This window comes from Hydra vulgaris, chromosome 03, assembly GCF_038396675.1.
Source record: "Hydra vulgaris chromosome 03, alternate assembly HydraT2T_AEP".
In the NCBI taxonomy this organism is placed as follows: Eukaryota; Metazoa; Cnidaria; class Hydrozoa; order Anthoathecata; family Hydridae; genus Hydra; species Hydra vulgaris.
Genome location: NC_088922.1, coordinates 69,162,538 through 69,183,647, shown reverse-complemented (window position 1 = coordinate 69,183,647; position 21,110 = coordinate 69,162,538). Strand labels below are relative to the sequence as shown.

Here is a 21,110-nt window from a genome sequence, read left to right as displayed (position 1 = left end):
CAAGTGCAGGGAATATTTGCACTGTAAGGAGAACAAATTTAAGTGTTAGCAAAATAGAGCAACTAGTGTTCATGAAAGAGAACAGTAAAATACTGGATGAAATTTAAGATATAAATGTTTTTTTTATAATTTGTAATTCAATGTGATAAATGAATTAAGTTGAATTGTTTTGGGTATTTTTACTCCTTTGGGTATTTCTACGGGTATTCTACGGCTATCCAAGTATCGGGTATTCCACAGGCATTTTTTACGGGTATTCTACGGGTATCAAGTATCGGGTATTAAAAACAACTGGGTATTACCCGATTTAAAACGAAACGGGTATTTAATATCTTTCGGGTAATTACCCGAATATTTAAATTCGGGTAATACCCGAAACAACTACCCGGATTCGAGCTCGGGTCTCCGGTCCCTAATGAATATCACTCTAAATTCCTTTTATTTCAATTATTTTAAAATAATTTTGTTTTAAGAGTTTAAAACTTGGTTCATTTTAAATGAACCAAGTTTTAAATAATATTAACTTAATATTATATTATGGTATTAAGTTTTAAGTAATATATTATAATAGTATTAATACTAATATTGCGGATCGTTTTTATGGAAAATTTTTTGCTAAAGTATTATTTAATATAAAACCGTTTTAAACTACTTAATGGAGAAAAACTTTAATCAAAAATTTTCTTTTAAAATAGTGCATTAAATTGATATCTGAAAAACATTATCACTAGTCACTTATTTTTGACTTATAGTTCTGCCATATGATGACGAAAAGCTCCTGACTTTTGGTCGCTTGATTGTGAAAATAAGATTTATAGAATTATTCTCTAAAAGTTATGAGATTAAATGAAAAATTATTCGAAGAGAAATAAACGAATCATCTTTACAATAAAATAGATCATTACAAAAGTTATGGTAAATTTGAAATTATTTATGTTGTTTTCGGTACATACTTGTCCTGCAGTCTTCTCCTACTAGATTCCATTCCATCAACCTTGATGAAAGAGGTTCAGCTTCTGACTTGGTAAAACCTAAACCTCTGATTAAATTATTTCGTTCAGTCCGATTTGGAAAGTAAAGCTTATTTTTAAGTTGTTGTTGGTACAAAAGCTTCCGGTATGTGTATGCAACTGTTACTTGCTGAGTATTAAAATAAAATAATAATTGCATCTTTTTTCGTAAAAGAATGAAAAAACAATATATAGTAACTTCAACATAGACATAAATAACAGTAGCAATCAAAGCTTTATTAAAATGCATAAAACAATATATAATATAATATAAAATAAAATTGATTTTGTGCTAAATTAAACTAAATGTAAGACTTGTGTATTACAAAATATTTTGCGTACGCTATTCACGATATTTTACGACCTTATGTAATACCTATTTTTTTGCCAATATCCACATATATAGAAAAAATAGTATCCATAGCAATACCCACATACATAGCAAAACATATCATACAAATTTTGACACCCTTTAGTAGCCATTATGAAATAAACAAATAAAATAAAGAAATTATTTTTTCTATTTATGATGCATCTAAGTGCAATGTTGCCATGAATTGTTTAGAAATTTGGCAGAGCAGAAACTGTTTCGCCATAAGGCGTACCCCAGATTTTCAAAAGAATTATTGACTTAGATTATAAAATTTAAAAGTATCGTGTAACATTTAGCGCTTTTTTATCTCATATTATTATTTTTTACCTTCTTTGCTATTAACGCCTAAACAAAAAATCAGCTGCCAGGTAGATTATATAAGATTTTTACCAAATTTTTTTGTGGTATTTTGGTTGCCCACACATTAGGCTCCATTTCACTTTACCGTAAATGACTAGGGGAGGCATCTTAAGAGTTGTGACAACCACTTCAATATAGCGAAACAGTTACTACTAGAGCTATGTTTTGAAAAAAAATAAATATCATTTGACATCGTTAGGCTTGCGAGGGGTCGAAATTTGCGTTTTTTTGATGTCAAAGTAATTTATTAGTTTTTAAAGTTCATAAGTTTTAAGGTACCTTATTCACTGTGTCTATCAGTATGTAACATTATTTTGTAAACTGCAATCCATAAGCTTTTTACTTTATTAAACAAAATCATTAAAAAACAAGTTGATACTAAAAATAAAGCAATTATTTTCTATTTGCAAGTATGTGTTAACTATATATAACATTTGTAAAGAAGGGGGTCCTAAAACAGTAGAATAGTACTCAATTGTGTCATAAACAGTTCTAAAAATTATTTCCTTTAATATTTCTAGTCAATTTTATAGAGATTTATCTAAATATAACATAAGGAGATCCCATTTCGATACAAAGCCATTATTGACGCTTAAGAATGACATATAAAACGATATAATATCTGATCTTCTGAAATGTAGTTTGGACCATTGGATGCATTTTTTGGGTTATAATTATTAATTTGTTTATATTTCAAAAATTATTCTGCCTCTACGTTTTATTTACTTTTTTTAATGATGCTCATAGTGTTTCAAGGTACCCCATTGGGTGGGGTACCTTGAAACAAATTTCTAATTTTACTTTAACTAGTCTCACAAGTTTAACCTGTTATATTTTGGTAATTAATAGAACTTTTTTTGTAGGTATAAACTTATTCTACCAACTAAACCAATCGCCTAAAAAAAAAGCGTTTAAAAAAAATTGTTACAAAGCAAAAACCAAAAGTGTCATGGTGCCCCACTCTCCCCTAAATTAATTTAAGCTAAAAGAAAGAAAAAAAAAAAAAATTGCCATTTTGGATTATGACATCATAATCTGAAAAAAATTAAAAATATTTGTTCAAAACTTTATAAGCTTTTCAGAAATGCATATTATTATGTACTTCTACTTTTTTAAAAATAATTTTGTTTTTAAAGTTGTTTTTAAAGATAATTTTGTTTTTAAAATATCATCCGTCCGGAAAGAGATGAAGGATTCAATTTTATGTTTTCGGTGTTGTGTTTTATCAAAATAAAAAATGATACAAAAAGGGTTTGCATTTTTCAGCCATATACAAAAAACTTTTCAAATAATTATAATTAATAAAAGTTTGAAAAATATTTAAAACATTAAAAAATTCCAAGTGAAGACTTTCATTTTTGTTAAGGCTTTAACGTTAAGCACCAACGTTTTATTCGTTTCAACGTTTTAATCGTTTGAAACAATAAAAAAGTTATTCAAACACTATTTTTATTAGTGTTCATTATTGTTTAGAGTAAAATTTGTGGCGCAATTTATACTCGAAAAGAATAAAAAACCAGTTTAGCAATCAGAATGTAATTCTTCCTTTGAAATTGAATCATCCAAAGGTCTTATTTCAATCAATCTTGAACTTGCAGGTCTTGTAAGAACTACATAATCGTCACTAAGTTGAGTAAGTGAGACACTACTAAGTTGAGTATGTAAGACACTACGGTCATTAAAAAAGTCATTGTTTACTGAACAAGATCTTTGAAAAGTTGAAATAACAGGAGGTGAAGAAGTAAATTCACTCTGGTTTAAATTTTCAGTTTGATATTCATCAAACGGCGAAACAAAGTCTTTTATGGGTGTTTTTTCCAAAATTTCATCGTCATTTGTGAATTGTACCCATTGTTGTGTTTGTTTCTTAACATCATTCTCTTGAAGAACAACGTTATCGTTAATCATATTTTTATCTAAATTTTTTTCACAGTTGTTCTCAGCGTACATTGGGTTCGTATATCCTAAAGAACTCGGAAAAGACTCATTAGGAAGAGATGCTTCGTGGGGATAAGCATCTATAAATATTTGATTTTGCAATGACCATTGAACAGCATGTCGAACTGGTCTATAAACAAAAAGTAGATCATAATAAAAAATAATAAATTACACACATAAAAAAAAAAAATTTGCATAAATAAACATAATTTGTTGCATAACAAATGTAGACGCAGTAATATCTTATTATGTGTTTGCTTTTAATGCAATGAAACTCGACACTATCGCTCCTGCTTCCAAGGAGACTGACTATTTTTAGAATTTATTTATATTGACTCAAATTTCAAATTTTTTGATTTTTTCTTTTGAAAGAATTTCAAAATTTTCAATTCATTTTTAAACCTCGGATAACGCACAAACTTTTATGTGTTGCAAATCTGATGTTTTTAAACTCACTGTATAATTTGAACTCATTTTTTTACATTTGTGAAAAAAAAAGAATTTTTTAAATTAAGTTTTAGTTTTCAGTATAACAGCCAAATTCAAAACTTTTTAAATAAATATATTTTATGTGGTAGTAGGACAGATGTGGTTGAATGTAAGAAGATTCATTCTCACCACACCCCAAGTAGCATTTTTATCACCTTTTGGAATTAAATGGAACATCAAAGAGTGTGGTGTTCTTAATTATTGATAGACTTTTTTACCCTCTCCCTTTAAACTGATGCTCAAAAAACATAAAAAGTACGCACAAAAAAACTAACATTTAATATGCTTTTTATAAATATAAAACTAACATTTAATATGCTATTTGTAAATATAAATAAAACTATTTTTTATTTATATTTATAAATAAAAAAAAGTTTTTTATTTATAAAACTATTTTTAAAAATTTATAATAAAAATTTATATATATTAAATTATATTTATTCAAATTGGTTTTACAATCTGTCTGCTGTCCACTTAAAACAGTACCTACCAGAAGCGATCTGGTAAAACATCCAAAACAGTAGAAATCAATAATTTCAATCCATGCCCAGCAGTAAAGAAATATTTTCCTAACTACAAAAACAAAGAAAATTTTGTCAGTCTTTTGGCATTGAAGATGCAAACCTATGGCTTCAAAGTTATTTGTTGTTCCAGTAATGCAAACAACAGTGATTTGTTGAAGTGATGCAAACATACGTATTATTAAGATAACACTTGACAACTTTGAGTCTGTCACAATGGTGACAATCAACAAAATGGTGCTGATGTTTTCACATGAAACATGAATCCAGCAAATCAACTTACATAACTTTGTTTTACAACTTTGTCCTAATGAAAAGTTTGAACAGCAAACATATATAAATTCCCCTGAATTTAAGGTCAGACCACAAAGTTTTATGAAAACTGTTGTCACAAAACTCATGTGAGGTATTTACACTAAATTAAGAAAATATTGTAATGAGTCCGATTTATTTGGATGATATTTTATGTCTTTTGATGCATTATGAGCATACCAGACCACAACCTAAAGACATCTTTTTGAAAAGAATAAAACAAAATAAAGATACAAATCAAAGAGTATGTCAAAAAAATATTATAAAATATGTTGTCAAGTGATGATACTCTTATACTTGCAAACAAATATTAATTACATGTAACACGCCCGCTAGATGTGACACAATATTAATTACATGTAACACGTCCGCTAGATGTGACACAATATTAATTACATGTAACACGCCCGCTAGATGTGACACAATATCACCAATTCATAACAATACTACAACCTTTATGAAGTTGAAAAATTCAAATGAATTGAAACTGCAGATTCTATCTGGAAAACATTACCATAATGACATTTGCGAGAAAGCCATTAGTTGAGCAGATCGGAAACATAAACATGATAAAATAGTGACATCTGGTTAACTATTTCCAAGATATCTACCAAGAGCCCTATATTATTATTATTATTATTATTATTATTATTTTTTTTGTACTCAAAGTTTATCACTAGGTAAAAGTATAATAAATTTAATTGATATTTATTTATTATAAAACAGTTTTTGTTAATTTTACTTAAACTTTTAAACCTTTTTATTTTAATATCACTCAAGATATTGAAATTCGAAAATATTGAAAATCAAAAAAATTGAAAATTTTCTTTTAATTATGTAATATTATAATGCTATAAGTTTAGTGTTTTTTTGTTTAGTGCTTATTTAAAAGAATAAATTTTTCAGGTTAACAAAAAGAAAATTGAAAATAAAATTTACAACAATACCTCTATAAAATTTTTTACTTTGCTAATATAAACTCTACAGTGCCATTTATAACTAACCAATCATAATTATTTATAACTAACCAATCATAATCATTTATAACTAACCAATCATAATCATTTATAACTAACCAATCATCATTATTTATAACTAACCCATCATAATAAAATTTCTTAACAATCAATTGAATTTATTATTATTAACCATATATTTAAATTGCATTTACCTTTTTTTGTAGCGTAAAAAAGCAAAGAGGAGAATAAGGATTGTAATAATAATGAACAAACATATAAGTGCACCAACTAGAGTCGAATTACTTTTTTTTACTGAACTTTCCAAGTAGTTTGCACTCACAAGTTTTGCTTGAAAACTGGAATCCAATGAACCGATAAAACCATTTAAACCTGCTTTTATACTTTCTTTTTTTAAGACACCATTAGTCTCACTTACAATAGCAAAATCAAAACTTAAGTAGTTGTTTTTATATTCAAATTGAAGAATATAAATATCTTCTTGGTTGAAGATTGAGCGACGCCTGAGAAATAAAAACGTAAAAAAATGCTTTTCAAAATAAAAATAATGTCTTGAAATATCCATTTGTTAAAAAATAACTTAAAAAATATTAAAAAACAATGAACAAAAAATAACACAAAACAATAAAAAATAAATAAGTAAAAAAAAACAAAAAACAAATAAAGAATGAAGATTATTAATTACAAATATATGTGAAAAAATTCTGCAAAAAATATATATAAAAAATAATTATACTGTAAAACAAATATACTAAAACAACAACAGCAACACCAAAAAAGATAACTATGCTAATGAATGCAAAATTTGATATGAATCATATTTAAAAATTTCACAAAATAAATTTAATCATTTGTCAAATCAAATGTTATCTATATATATAATCAAACAAAAAATTTCAATTTTCAAAATGATTTTTAAATTTTGTAGATTTTTTTATATATATTTTTTGAGTTACTTTTACATCAATATTGTTTATTTTTATTTTCAGGGATTTCCTTTCATTTTTAAAAAATCAACAATTTGTAATTGAACGGTTATTTCCGTTTTACTCTGAGAAGGCAATTAGAGTTATTATTAGAGTTGGAAGTTACTAAAAGGGAAAAGATGAAGTTTATAAAGCAAGATTTTAGAGCTTCACCAGTTATAATATTTATAGAATAGAGAAAGAAAAGCAACATTACAGCAATGTGATAATGGCTGCAGGTTGTAAGAGCAGGTCCAACTATGTTTACAATGCATTTTTGCACCTTGTCTGAAAGAGAAAGATTTGATTGAAGATCCACTCCAGATATGGCAACAGTATTCCATACAAGGACAGATATGAAACTTATAGAGACAAAGTATAGAATCCGGAGTAAAAAAATGACAAGCACAATAAAGAGATGCAACCTTAACAATGCTAATTTTGCAATGGATTTGATATATGGTTTCCAGAAAAGATCAGAAGTAAAAGTTAATCTTAAAAGATGAAGGGTAGATGACTCATTAAGTACATTACCATTCATAAATATAGGAAGGTCTAGGCTGTTATGATAACAATTAGCTAAAAAAAATTGAGTTTTATCTGAGTTAAAACTCACCAGCCACTGAGAACCTCATGCTGTAGAGGAATTAAAATCTTTTTCAATCACAAATGCTACCTCCAAGTAATCAGAGTGTTGGCTTCTTATCAAGACAAGAATAAACTGTAGTGTTATTAGTGAACAATGCCATCTTAAATATGAGAATTTATGGGAGACTGTTAATGTAAATTAAAAAAAAAATTGAGCCTAGGATAGAATCACGAACCCCTGCCAAACTTTATCAAAGGCTTTAAAAACGTCCAAACCGATAGCCTTAACCTCTCCACATCTATTTAATGCATGATAAAACCTATCGGTTAATACTGTTAACAAGTCAGCAGTAAAACAAGAAGATCAAAATTCTTATTGATGATCAAAAAGTAAGTTCTTAGATTCAAAATGAAAGATTAAGTATTTGTTAATTAAAGACTCAAAACCTTGCTTTTAATAATAAGACTAATGGATGGTAGTTAGATGAGTCAGATTGCTCTTCAGAAATTTTGAAAATAGGTATAACAGATGCTGCTTTCCAGCAGACTGGAAAACAAGACTCTGATAACTTGTTAAACACTATTGAAAGTATAGACAACAGCTCGAGAAAAATTGTGCAAGATTATGACAGGTATAGATCAACCTGTTTGTTGGCTATATCAGGTAGGATGTGATTAGTGGAATCAAGAAATGAGATTGATGAAAAGTTCTTAGCAATATATTCAGTTTTGTCTTTAGGTGAGGTAACAAAATCTGAACCATGCAAGAGAGAAGGAATAACAGATTTGCCTTTATTATTGACAATGTTGAGGATTCTCTAGAAGTCTCTAGAGCCTTTTTTTTTTTTCAATTTTGGGATGAAATATAAGATTTAGTGACCTAAGAATAGCAAGCTTCGGCATTATACAAAACCTCTTTACAGTGGTTTCTAGCAATTGTAGACAGACGTCTGTTTTTTGAAGAACTGTTTTGGTAACTGGTATGGAAGTAATGGTCACAATTGGAGATTGCAGCAGCACAATAAGTGGAAAACCATGAAGAAGAGTGAGGCTTGATTTGGAATCATCCAGAGGGAATAAAAGATTCCATGCTAGCCTGAATCCAAGAAGTTACATTAGAAGCACATTTTTTAGCAGAAAGAGGAAAGATTTCTACCCAAAGGCCATCACAATAAAAATCACGGAAAGAGCCCCAGTCAACTTTAAAGTAGTTGTAAGAGGTACGATGATAGGGGGATTCTGATGATAAAGAATGAGATAATAGTTTAAAAGAGATCAAACCATGATCAGAAGCACCTAAGGGTAAATGTGGAGAAACTGAGCACTGACTAGGATCAGAAACAAGACATTAGTTGATTAAAGAAGGTAAATGATTTGGATTGTCTGGAAAGCGAGTTGGAAAGGTGAATTTGTGTTAGAGATTGAGAAAGGCAAAAGTTGAGGGCCTAGAACCAAGTCAATCAGCGTGATGAGCATTAAAATCACTAAAAGCAAGATTGATTGAAGTATAAAGAGAAAGGGCTTAGTCAATTTGATCAGAAATATTATCGAAAGGAGTGCGGTTTTGAGATGAAAGAGAGCAATATAGAACAAAGAGAAAAGTGATAGAGTGAAGCGGTGCTAAGCAAAAACACATAAAAGAATAGTCCGTGGATTCAAACCTAGCTTCCCGACAAATGGGTAAATTCTTACAAATGTAAATGCCCAGGCCAAGCATGTGACTATTGGAGTTTTTATGAATTAAAGCAAGATAACCATCAGCACTAAGATCACAAAATGAGACAGTTGAAATCAAATTAGTCTCACAAAGAGCAAGTAGGTCTGGTGAACTTTGCAAGAGATAAGACTCCATATAACCAAATTAAAAATTAAAAAAAATTTTTTAGCATAAAATTAAAATTTTAGATAAATGTCAAAAATTTGACAAAAATTTATTATTTACAATTTGACAGTTTGCTTTTTAATAACTAGTGAAATATCTTTTTGTGAAAAGTTTTTAAAAAACAATCAAATCTATAATTTCCTAACAATATAATATTATTACATTTTTGTTACCAATAATAATAATAATAATTATCACAATAGTTATCTTTTTACTTTTCAATAACTTGAGATAATTTTAAAGTGAAAAGAAAATCTTTGCCTATCAGAGATAAAAGTTTTAATAATTTTCAAAACTTCTAGATATAATTTTTTTGACAGGAATACCAGAGATGCTCATCAATATATCTTGGAATTAGGGGAATTTTCAGGATCTGGTACTAGTTTAATTGTATGCATACAAATCAAAATAATTAAATGTATCCATAGAAACCATCAAAAAAGTAGTAAAGATTAAAACTACTAAAACACTTAAATCAGCAAATAATGCAGTTTCAGAAAATCAGCAAATAACACAGTTTTTAGAAAATCAGCAAATAAAACTGTTTTTAAAAAATCAGCAAATAACACAGTTTTTAGATAATCAGCAAATAACACAGTTTTTAGAAAATCAGCAAATAACACAGTTTTTAAAAAATTAATAAAGAAGCCCTATAAAACTGTTTTAAAAATTGCTTCATTTTGTTATTAGATTTTGCTTAAAATATTATGATTATTAATAAGGATTTACTAAAAATTGTATATAAATGTATCATGTTTATTACATGTATATAAATGGTAAAAACACAAAACAACAAATTCACCTCACATTCTACGAACAAATTGCAGTAAAAGATTAATTTTCTACAACATATTTTAAGAATCATATACTAATCATAAACAAAACATTTCACTTTGAGAGTAATTATAAAATTATAAAAATACCTTCTTTTTAGTGCATCATAAACACAATTGTTTTTATAATCAGAACAATACTGTGAATAATAACTTGCCAGTGATGTCACAAGATATTCCTTAGTAATCTTAAACGATAAAAAATATCTTTGCTCAAAATAATTTTCATATAAAAAACAGCTTAAAAAAATAACCTATACATTGATAAAAATTTAAACAATTGAAATGATTGATAAAAATTCAAAAAAATTTTATTTTTGCTTCTTTTTATTTTATTTTCTTTGTCACAAGGTCTAAGAAGCTGATGAAAGAAGTTTTTCTGAAACACAAAGCTTAAAGAACAAGGTCACTGCACAGAGAATCAGTATTAGTACTTCTAATGGTGTAGCAAGTGTAAATTCTATAATTCTTACTTATAAAGCAAGTGCTCTACACCACTATTGTGTTGTGTTTTAAACAAAAAAAATATTTTTTAAAATATTTTTTCTAACTTTTAATTTTTAAAACATATTTTAAATAAAAACTTTTTATTGAAGTTTTCAAACATTTCTTTCATTTTAGATGATTAATTCAAATTCAAAATAATTTAGTAAATTAAATGTTATAGTTATTATTTTTGAAACAATCTTAAAAAAGTTCTTCATTTATAAAAAAATTAAATTATGGTTTTATACCTCGTTCTAAAAGGTTCTATCAACAAGAATAAGTTAAGAACTGTAATCAAACATTTTATTTAACAAATTAGAAATTTATACTTTCTGCATAATTCTTTTAATACTTTATAAACATAAAAAAAAAATTTAAAACAAATATTAATACAAGTGTTAACACAACTTTAAAATTAATAAATAGCGTAAAATTAATAAATAGCAATAGTTTTTATTCTTCAAATAAAAACTCACCTCCTTTGTAGTTTGCAGCGATATTGATATTAACTCTGATTCTGGAATAAATAAAATCATTTTTACTAAAAATAAAAATTTTTACCAAAAATAAATTATTATTAAACTTAATTTAGTTATTTTAAAATTTACTTTTTGGTAATAAATATGTTATTAACATATTGGTAAGTTCAAACCTTAGCAACATAAAGCCATGTTGCTTAAGTTTCAACTTTATTAGACATAGTTATGAGCTTAGCTCATTCTTAACCCCTATAACATTTTTAAGTTAAGTTAATCGTAAAGTGGTTACAATAGGTAACAAGTTTACACTTTTTTACTCATAATATTAAAATTTAAAACGCCATAAATGTTTGTTTAGCATTGTAATATTTCATCTATCATTTATATAAAATGTAGAAAAGTTTTATCTCAATTGGTTGCTCAGCCACGAAAAATTAAAAAAAACAAAACTCGCAATCAAGACAAACAATTTTTTATATCAATCATTATAACATTTTTTGCTATAATTTTGTGCCTCAATAAAATAATGAGTTATATGTCACTTAGTTACAAATCAAAACTTAAGTTGTTTTTCGTAACAAAGTAACTAATTGAGACAAAACTTTTAAACATTAAAAATAAAATAAATATTATATACATAAAAATGTTTAATTACGTAAAAATAATTTGTTATCAAACTGTAATTTATAATGCTAATTCTCAATACCTAACATTGTTATAGGGGTAACCTGAATGTTTTGCTAAAAAGACAACAACATTGCAGCTAACTTCAACTGTCACTTTTTAGTTTCAGAACTTCAATGATCAAGCTTTACTGATTAAGTTTTAAAAAAAGTAAAAAAAAAAAAAAAAATGTTAAAATTAATCAGCTTATAACTTTTACCACCTTATAAATTAAATTTTACTGACATGTAAAATTTCATCTATGATGTAGCAACTGGATTTATTTTTACATTATTTTTATTAATAAGTTTTCCAACCAAGCAAAACTTGATCATTAAGTTATTAGGACTTTTGTTATTAAAACTTTTTTTTTTTTTTTAAATCAAATATTTATTAAAAAGTTACTTAAAATAGCTTAAAACATGTTTATTAAAATATTTTATTTTTTAAAGTGATCCCCAAGTGCCGAGACAAGTTGTGTTTATATCATAGATAAACAGAAAATAAGTTAAAAGTTAATTAAACTTTCCAAAACAAATTATTGAATTAGATAATAACAAAAGCATTTGTTGTTTTACTTCTTGGTTTGCCATTATACTTCTGGTTGAAAAATTAATTTTAGGCTCTCAAATCTGTAAAGTTCTCAAATCTGTAAAGTTCTCAATTCTGTAAAGTTCTCAATTCTGTAAAGTTCTCAAATCTGTAGTTCAGTTAAAAAAACATCAATAATAAATGTTTTAGCTCACTGCAGAGTTTTTAAACTCAGTTCAGTTTTACACAATCAGGTTGGGTTTTTATATTTAGTCTGCAGTGATTATAAAAAACGTTTGCTGTAGCATGTTTTTGTTCAACATATCATTAAGTGTTTGAGTTAGAATAAACTAGCATAATAAAAATGGTAATTAAGCGAAGCAAACTTTTCAATACACAAGATGAATACTTTTTAACAAGTACAATATAATCCAAAATGGTTAAATTTTGAAAGACTTAAAAATCTTTATTTTTTTAATAAATTGAGAAAACCATTTTAAAAATGATCTTATATATATTTTTAACTTGAGTTTATAATAATTTGTATTTCTAATTCAAGAAACCGTTTTTAAAATGATCTAATAAATATTTTTCAGATATATACAAAATTGAACCGCCAAAGGGGAAACTTTTAAGTTATTTAAGTTTTTTGAAAGAAACTTTTTTTATTGATATCAAATAGTGCATTAATTAAACCTGATTTAAAAAATAAAATATAGTCAAAGAGCCAGAACTTTCCTTCGCGAGAAACAAAATGGCGTTAAAAATTAAGAAGTTTTTTGTTCATATCTCATTCAATAATTTGTTTAGGAAAGTTTAATCAACTTTTAACTTACTTTATAATGTTTATCTATGATATGCACACAACATGTCTTGGCACTTGGGGATCCCTTTAAATTGGCACTTTTTTTCTAAGTAATGTGTCTTTCAAAAAAAAAAAAAAAAAAAAAAAAAAAAAAAAAAGTCAATGAATATGGGCATTTCCATGGCGGAAAATGAAAAAGTAATCAAATTTTAAGCTCTTTTTCATCAATTTTTAGCAAAGGAATATTAATGTAGACACATGAAAGTTTATTTAAAATATACCTTTAGTACTAAAACAATTTATTTAAGTCATTTTTATGCTTCCGAAAGTTATGGTTTTTCTCATTGTCGCATGATAATAAAAGTATCATCAGTAAAATGTTATTTTTACCATGAATTTATTTGGATAATCGGAATTAACCTAGTGTGAAAATGGAGCTTATATGTTCAAATTGTTGTTAGTCAGATTTTATATTTTATAAAATATATATACTTCAAGAAAATAACAAAAGAACTTTTGCGATTTTCATGTAATGTAAGTTAACAAAAACATGATAAAGTTTTGTTTTTTCTAATATTTAGCTGAAAAAACCTTTTAAAAAAGTTTTTTGATAATATATGCAAAAGAATATTAAATGTTACAGTTTTGCATTTAAAGTTTTGAATAATGATGCTGAGTCAAAGCACATTTCTATTTTAAATTTGTGTAACGTAAGTTAAAATTACATGCATTTACTGAAGTTCAGGCGCTTTTTCCTTAACAAAATGAGTTATGTCATTAAGTAATTATTATTTTGTTGCATTGGTTTGATAAGGTTTTAACTGAAACTTTTTATATATATTACATATATATTATATTTTGGTTGACATATAAATATACATAAAAATAAAAATAAGAACTATATAAGTATTTTTATATATATATTTACTATATAATGCTTATATTTATTTATTATTTGTTTTGATTTAAAAAAAAAATTATCACAGTAGTTTCTCAATAATTCATCATACTATATTAAATCATCAACCAAACTCATCATACTATATTAAATCATCAACCAAACTCATCATACTATATTAAATCATCAACCAAACTCATCATACTATATTAAATCATCAACCAAACTCATCATACTATATTAAATCATTTTACTGAACCCAATTCCCAACTCTTTGGAATTGAAAATTGTAATATTAGCCTAAAAGTTAAGCTTATAAAAATTTTACATAAAATTTCTGGATAATCTTTCTTTTTAAAGTTATTACTATGTGTCAACGACATCAATAAAAACAAGATATATACATTCCATAAATCATTTTTAAAATAGAAATAAAATTGTAATAATAACAATGCTACTAATAACAATAATAATATTTATTATAATACAAGTAAAATACTTTATAACAATATATAAATAGATAACAAAATGGAGTGACACCAAAAGTCAATATCACTAATTTAAAGTTATTAAATCGTCACTAAAAGTAAATATCACTTATATAATTGAAACTAATAATTATGATGAAAAATGATAAGGCATTTATTTAGATATTTTTAAAACAATTTTAATTATTTCAAAATATTTTTTTAAAATAAGTGAATATGGATTATTAGTAATATTTTAATTGTTAATGATAATTTATGAATTTTCTGACATTAAAAAAAAAAAGAAAAAAAAAATTAAAATACTTAACTACATTCTTCTTAACAACATTTTTACATACTACATTCTTCTTAACTACATTCTTACATACTACATTCTCAGTGGCGGATTAACCATATGCGAGCCCATAGGCAAGTTTTCTATTATATTAAATGAGTTTTTAATTCTTGTGTTCTATTGTGTTTTGGATATTTATTAGAATGTAGCGAAGCAAAAAACGCACATAGGTTTTAAATGTACATTAAGTATTTTTTTTATTTTGGATGAAGATGCACTAATAAGACAACTCAAAATGCGATACCATTTATTTTTTTCGCAGATTTTAGGAGGATCGATTACATTGACTTAAAACTTAACCTTTCTGACTTTTAAAGACGCAAACTCATCAATTAAATCAGAACAGTCCAAGGACCGACTTATTTTATTTTCAATGGAAATTAAAGCTAATGCAGATAAGCGGCTTGACCCATAGTGGAACGTAAATAGTTTTTTATGAGTTTTAATTTGAAAATTTTTATGAGTTTTTAATTTGGTTTTTTACATCATTCATTACTTACATTATACCAAAAAATTGTAACTCACACACAATCATAACACAACATTTTTTATACCAACAACAATCATACTATAGCTATAGCAATATAACAAACTATAACAAATAAGAAACTAAAAACAAAATTGTTGTCAGGAAAAATAAAAAGATCGTTAATGAAGACATTAAAGTGCTCACAAAAACAAAAATGGCATAGCGACGTCAAATAAATATAATACTACAGAAACCACAAATCTTTTCAATATAAAACCAAAAACGTACCAGGATTTTGTATATTAAAATGTACATAAAGAACTCAACTCATAAAATGCATAAAGACTCAAAGTCAGAAGGAAGGAACAAGCGTCCTCATGAAAATATTAATGTAAAATAATAAAAATAGTATGTAAATGTGATAAATTAGTAAAAGAAAAATCAGTCTTTGTTGTAAGTTCTGTAACGTCGAGTCTAATCAAAAGCCAGCGTAAGGAGTGAATATAAAAGCCACAACAATAATAAGGGAAGTGCCAGTCGTAAATCAAAGAACCCAAGATGGCTTTAACAGCAATGCAAGGAGAGTCTCCAACTTTAGACTTCACCAACTCACCAAGGATATTCCCAGGGAGGGGGCAGCCCCGCTTATGGGACTATTGTCAATAACTGTTAGCAAATGTAGCCATACTTCATCGAATCCACAATGGATAAAACACCTATACATGGAATAAACACTGATCTATGGCTCAAAGAGAAACCGCTACAACAAATACCCGGAACGAGCATAACATCCCATCACTGCTCAGATTATGTCTTGTGCAACAGTAAAAATGTAAAGACAATATTATATAAAATAAATAAACAAACAAACAAAAAGTCATTCAGTTAGGAGGATGGAAAAACAGAAAAAACCTTTGAGACGTGTAGGTGTATATGGGCAAAAAAATATATTTGTCACAGCCATTGTCAATGTATATGAGACTAGAAACCGCATACTCTTTCATATGGTTGCCAGGCATTATGTATAACGCAAAAAAAAATTGCTACATACATAATAATAGATGTATATGTAAAGTTAAATATTTTATAAAAATACTGTACGCATACATTATATTGAATTTTAATAAACGAGTTTCGTTGTTTATATTTATTGTACTAAGAAAATTTTTTTATATTACTTGTACTAAGAAAAAAAAATGCGAGGCCGCCGGCAAATGCCTGCTTTGCCTGTGCTTAAAACCGCCGCTGTACATTCTTCTTAACTACATTCTTACATACTACATTCTTCTTAACTACATTCTTACATACTACATTCTTCTTAACTACATTCTTACATACTACATTCTTCTTAACTACATTCTTACATACTACATACTACATTCTTCTTAACTACATTCTTACATACTACATTCTTCTTAACTATATTCTAACATACTACATTCTTCTTAACTACATTTTTACATACTACATTCTTCTTAACTACATTCTTACATACTACATTCTTCTTAACTACATTCTTACATACTACATTCTTCTTAACTACATTCTTACATACTACATTTTTCTTTTAAAAGTAAAAAAAAATTTACTTGTATATATTTGACAGGATGAACCAAACCAATTATCAGCACACAAACATTTAGCTGTTTTGTTAAGTACATTACAGCTACCTCCATTATTACATAAAATTCCCTGGCACAGTTCTTAAAAATAAATAACATGTTTTTATCAAACTATATAAAATAAACTTATTTCTATCATTTTTATATAAAATAAACTTATTTCTATCATTTTTATAACTTACAGTTATTGAAATGCTATTAAAATTTTTATTTTTACTTTATTTATGTCTTTAAGTTTAAAAAAAGAATTTAACCTTTAACTTATTATTATTAAAATAATATATATATAAAAAACAAACATTTAAACTTTTAATTTCTATTTGTTAAATAAATTTTTAAAAGTTAAGTTAAAAATTTTATTTTGAAATTAATTTTTGTAAAATTAGTACCATTAGTGGTACAACAACCTGTAGCTGCTACAGAAACAACCATAGAACAACAATTAGCATTCATTGTTAAGCAGCACTCAATACTTGATGAAACTGCAGGTACAACAATTGAAGTAGTTAACGAGTCTAAATTTATTGTAGACACAAAAGGAATCAAATCAACTAAGGAGCATTTTGCATCAAATGAAGAAGTTTCCAAAGAATCCTTAAGTGAAGAAGTTTTTAAGGGTTCCTTAAGTGAAGAAGTTTTTAAGGGTTCCATAAGTGAAGAAGTTTTCAAAGGATCCATAAGTGAAGGTTTCAAAGAATCCTTTGTATTGCTTAACATTGCACTTGAGTAATGCAGTGGAACACTGTTTACAATTTGCTTTGAAAACATAAATGTACTGATTACAGTAAAATCAGATTTAAATGATTGATTGGAAAGATCTGAGAAACCTGATAAATATTAAAAACAAAAAATACATTTTCAGTTAAGTTTACTTTATATAAAAATAGTAAAATTATTAAAACATTTTGTGCTTTGATAAGATCATTTTTTTATGACATTTTTATGGCAATATTTTTCTTCAAAAAGTTAGTATTAAAAAAGTTTTCAAAAGTCAATAAAACTTTAGTTTTTTGAAGACCCAGTTTGATATACTTTTGGATAAAACATTTTTACCAAGGGTGTAATCAAGGGTCATGCTAAAAGACCTTTCTTAAAAAACCAACAACTCTCACACCAAAGTTCATTTATTTTTCATAGGGCCAATCTACAAAATCAAAAAAGTACCAAAAAGACTTGTTTATATGTAATTTATGTACTAGTCTAAATTATGTAAATTTAGAGAAAATCTGAAACATTGTTTTTTGTTTGTGCTTTTTATTTTCTTAATATTATAAAAGTTAACAATAATAACACACAATTTTTTAAGAAAAGAAAAAAAAATTAAGAAAATAATAACAAAGTATAATACAGTTTAAAACTTCAAAATTTTTTTTAGTAGAAGTATATTAATAAAGAACCCCCATTATTTTTTATACATTAGTGTTTTAAGTTTTTTTACTATCTTTATTAGCATTTCATGACTAGTTATATACTTTTTAGTTAATTTATAGTTTAATTCACCTCCCCAAGGCCATAAAGGCCATTAAAGTCGAGGAGGCTACTTTAGTTGTGGTTACAACCCTCTCTCAACTCTATAACTCCAAAATACAAACCTTGACAAACAAGGCCACTGCGCGGAGAAACAAGTTGAACCTGGTACTACCAGAGACATGGTGGGGATGGAACTCTGAACTTTTATCCAAAATTATTAAATACCTTTTATTGCCATCTATCTAATAACTTATTTCTTGGCGATACAGGCTTGTTAGTTTGAATGAAAATAAATTATCAGCCTCTATAACTAACATCACTTGGCCTTTATGAAATTTTTTTATTTTGAATGAGAAAATTAGTTTTATTATTGTTAACTTTTATAATATTAAAATTTAATACTATTTTTTTAACTAGTTTTATTTTTTATGAAAATTAATTTTAACTTATGAATTATATAAAAAAATAAATATCTAACATATCTAGAATTTTAAACAATATCATAAATCAAAATTGAAAAAAAATTGATATCAAAATTTCAACCTATGCTCCGTGTTGACAATATAATGGTGGTGACAAACATACTTGATGTAGCAACCAAATTTGTAAAAGATGGCTTAACACTTATTTTCGGCAAAAATGATATAACATCAACAGATTGAATCAGCATAATACTTTGTACACTTGAGGTAACTAGTTTAAAAATTACATAAATCAATAAAAATTGTCTTACTTGATATAAATAATTATAATTAATTAAACAGTTATAATTATTAAATGTAATCAACTTATATAATTACATTTATATTATATTAATTATAATGTTAACCCAACACATTTTAAACTACTTTAGACATCAGTCATCATAAAAACACATTATTTCATCATGTTTATTCCTGGTTGTTCAACCTAGGCTAAATGATGGATTTTATTCATGGGTTTTTGCTTGTGCCTCTTATTACTAAAGTGTTAAGAGTTACAAAAGTAGTTAAAGTGGTAACTGCACTGTTATCTCCTAATGTAGTGTACAGCTATACAGTTCAAATTAAAGATTCTGAAGCCGACTGGTATTAAAATTTCCTAAACTTTAAGGTAGCTCTCAGAAAGGTTGATTCCATCAACAGCTGCAAAATATCAGAGTATTAATAGTGCTATGTTGCACATATATAGCTATGTATTAAAGTAAATTGCGAGGCATTAAATAAAGGTTGTAGGACAATGGCTATTGTTTTTGAAGTATCAAAATTTATCGATTAAGTCTAGCATGCTGATCTTCTACTTTAGCTCTTTATACGATGTCGAAAAGTTTTAAAATCTCTTTTTTCTAATCACAATATTTAATGAGTTCTTGACAAACAGCACTCTCCTTTCATTTTTAGTAACTTTTGAGGTACACAAAGTTCCATCCTTGGTCTTGGCCCGTTTCTCATTTATATTAATGACTTTTCAGACAATCCTACCACTAATTAGGCAACTTGTTATACTCCAGTCCATGCCCTTTTTCTTATACACAAGGTTTGAAATCTAAGTGTAAATTTAGTTGGATCTGCAAAGCTTGAACATATTTGTCCCTTTTTTCCATGGAAAAAAGGGACAAATATGTTCAAGCTTTGCAGGTCCAACTAAATTCACAATGTGGAAAAGTTGCAGTGGCTTGCAGTTGCAGTGGTTGCATCTTTTACTATTTTCCACAAACACTATTATGGTTGCTACTCAAACTAGAGCTATCATCTCAAACTAGAGCTATCATCTCTTGTTCCAATACTCATATCATATGCTCAAAAAAGTATAATTTATCTAGTTTTTTTTTCGACAAACATCAATGCATCGGGAAAATGGGAAGGATATCATCAATGAATTTGTCTTTTTGCTAATAATTTTTCAAATTTCACTCCTAAAGAATTATGGGATAGCTGAGACAAAAACAATAATTGACAACAAACATTATCAAAACAGTTTTTTAACAATACTGTTAACTAAGTCTGATTATTCCACTGATAAAATTTTTTTTTTTATCCATTTATGGATGAAATTAAAAGTTGGAATGTTGTAAGAATTTCTGCAAGCAAGGAGTATTACTGTTGTTAAAAATCCTTAAAAAAAAAAAAATTTTTAACAAACAATTATTATGCTAATAAACTTAAATTAACATTAAAAAAAACTGTACGAGAAGAAACAGAAGAAATCAAATCAAGAATCTTTTCAAAAATTAAATTAAAATCAGGTGCCCAAATTTTCCATCATTTTGAAATTGGAAAATGGGTATTAGAAAAAGAGAAAATTAAGCTTTTCTCACTCACAGCTCTAAAGATTCAAAACTTTAGAGCTGTGAGTACACAGATATGCAGAAGGACACTTTCTTTCATTGAAAGGACACTTTCTTTATACTTCAGATCATGTAACTTTGGTAGCTTTTAACAGTTTATCAGATGAAAATTTTATCATTTATCAGTTTATCAGATGCTGTAAAATTTTGTCATCTAAAAGGAACAGTAGTCCCTCAAACAAGAATATATGATAAAGAATGTGAATAATGGGTATGTTTAAATAAAAACGTATATATTATAGTATATTAACTGCAGAATATTAACTGCAAGTATATTAACTGCAGTATATT

The 21,110-nt window shown here is 26.6% G+C and overlaps 1 protein-coding gene across 6 annotated transcripts in view; it reads right to left on the bottom strand.

Annotated features, from left to right (window-relative positions):
• Positions 1 to 2,942: 2,942 nt before the first annotated feature.
• Positions 2,943 to 21,110, bottom strand: part of LOC100204076 (low-density lipoprotein receptor-related protein 6) — a 77,275-nt gene continuing 59,107 nt past the window's right edge. For 2 of the 6 annotated variants that reach the window (XM_065794092.1, XM_065794093.1), the window contains exons 10-16: positions 19,037 to 19,186; positions 17,413 to 17,850; positions 16,991 to 17,104; positions 11,211 to 11,251; positions 10,339 to 10,436; positions 6,175 to 6,483; positions 2,943 to 3,811 (exon numbers count right to left, since the gene is read on the bottom strand). In XM_065794092.1, the coding sequence (XP_065650164.1) occupies positions 3,265 to 3,811; positions 6,175 to 6,483; positions 10,339 to 10,436; positions 11,211 to 11,251; positions 16,991 to 17,104; positions 17,413 to 17,850; positions 19,037 to 19,186 (1,697 nt within the window). In that variant the 3' untranslated portion in view covers positions 2,943 to 3,264. The remainder of the gene's footprint in view (positions 3,812 to 6,174; positions 6,484 to 10,338; positions 10,437 to 11,210; positions 11,252 to 16,990; positions 17,105 to 17,412; positions 17,851 to 19,036; positions 19,187 to 21,110) is intronic. The other 4 variants (XM_065794096.1, XM_065794097.1, XM_065794094.1 and 1 more) reach the window with 3 other exon arrangements.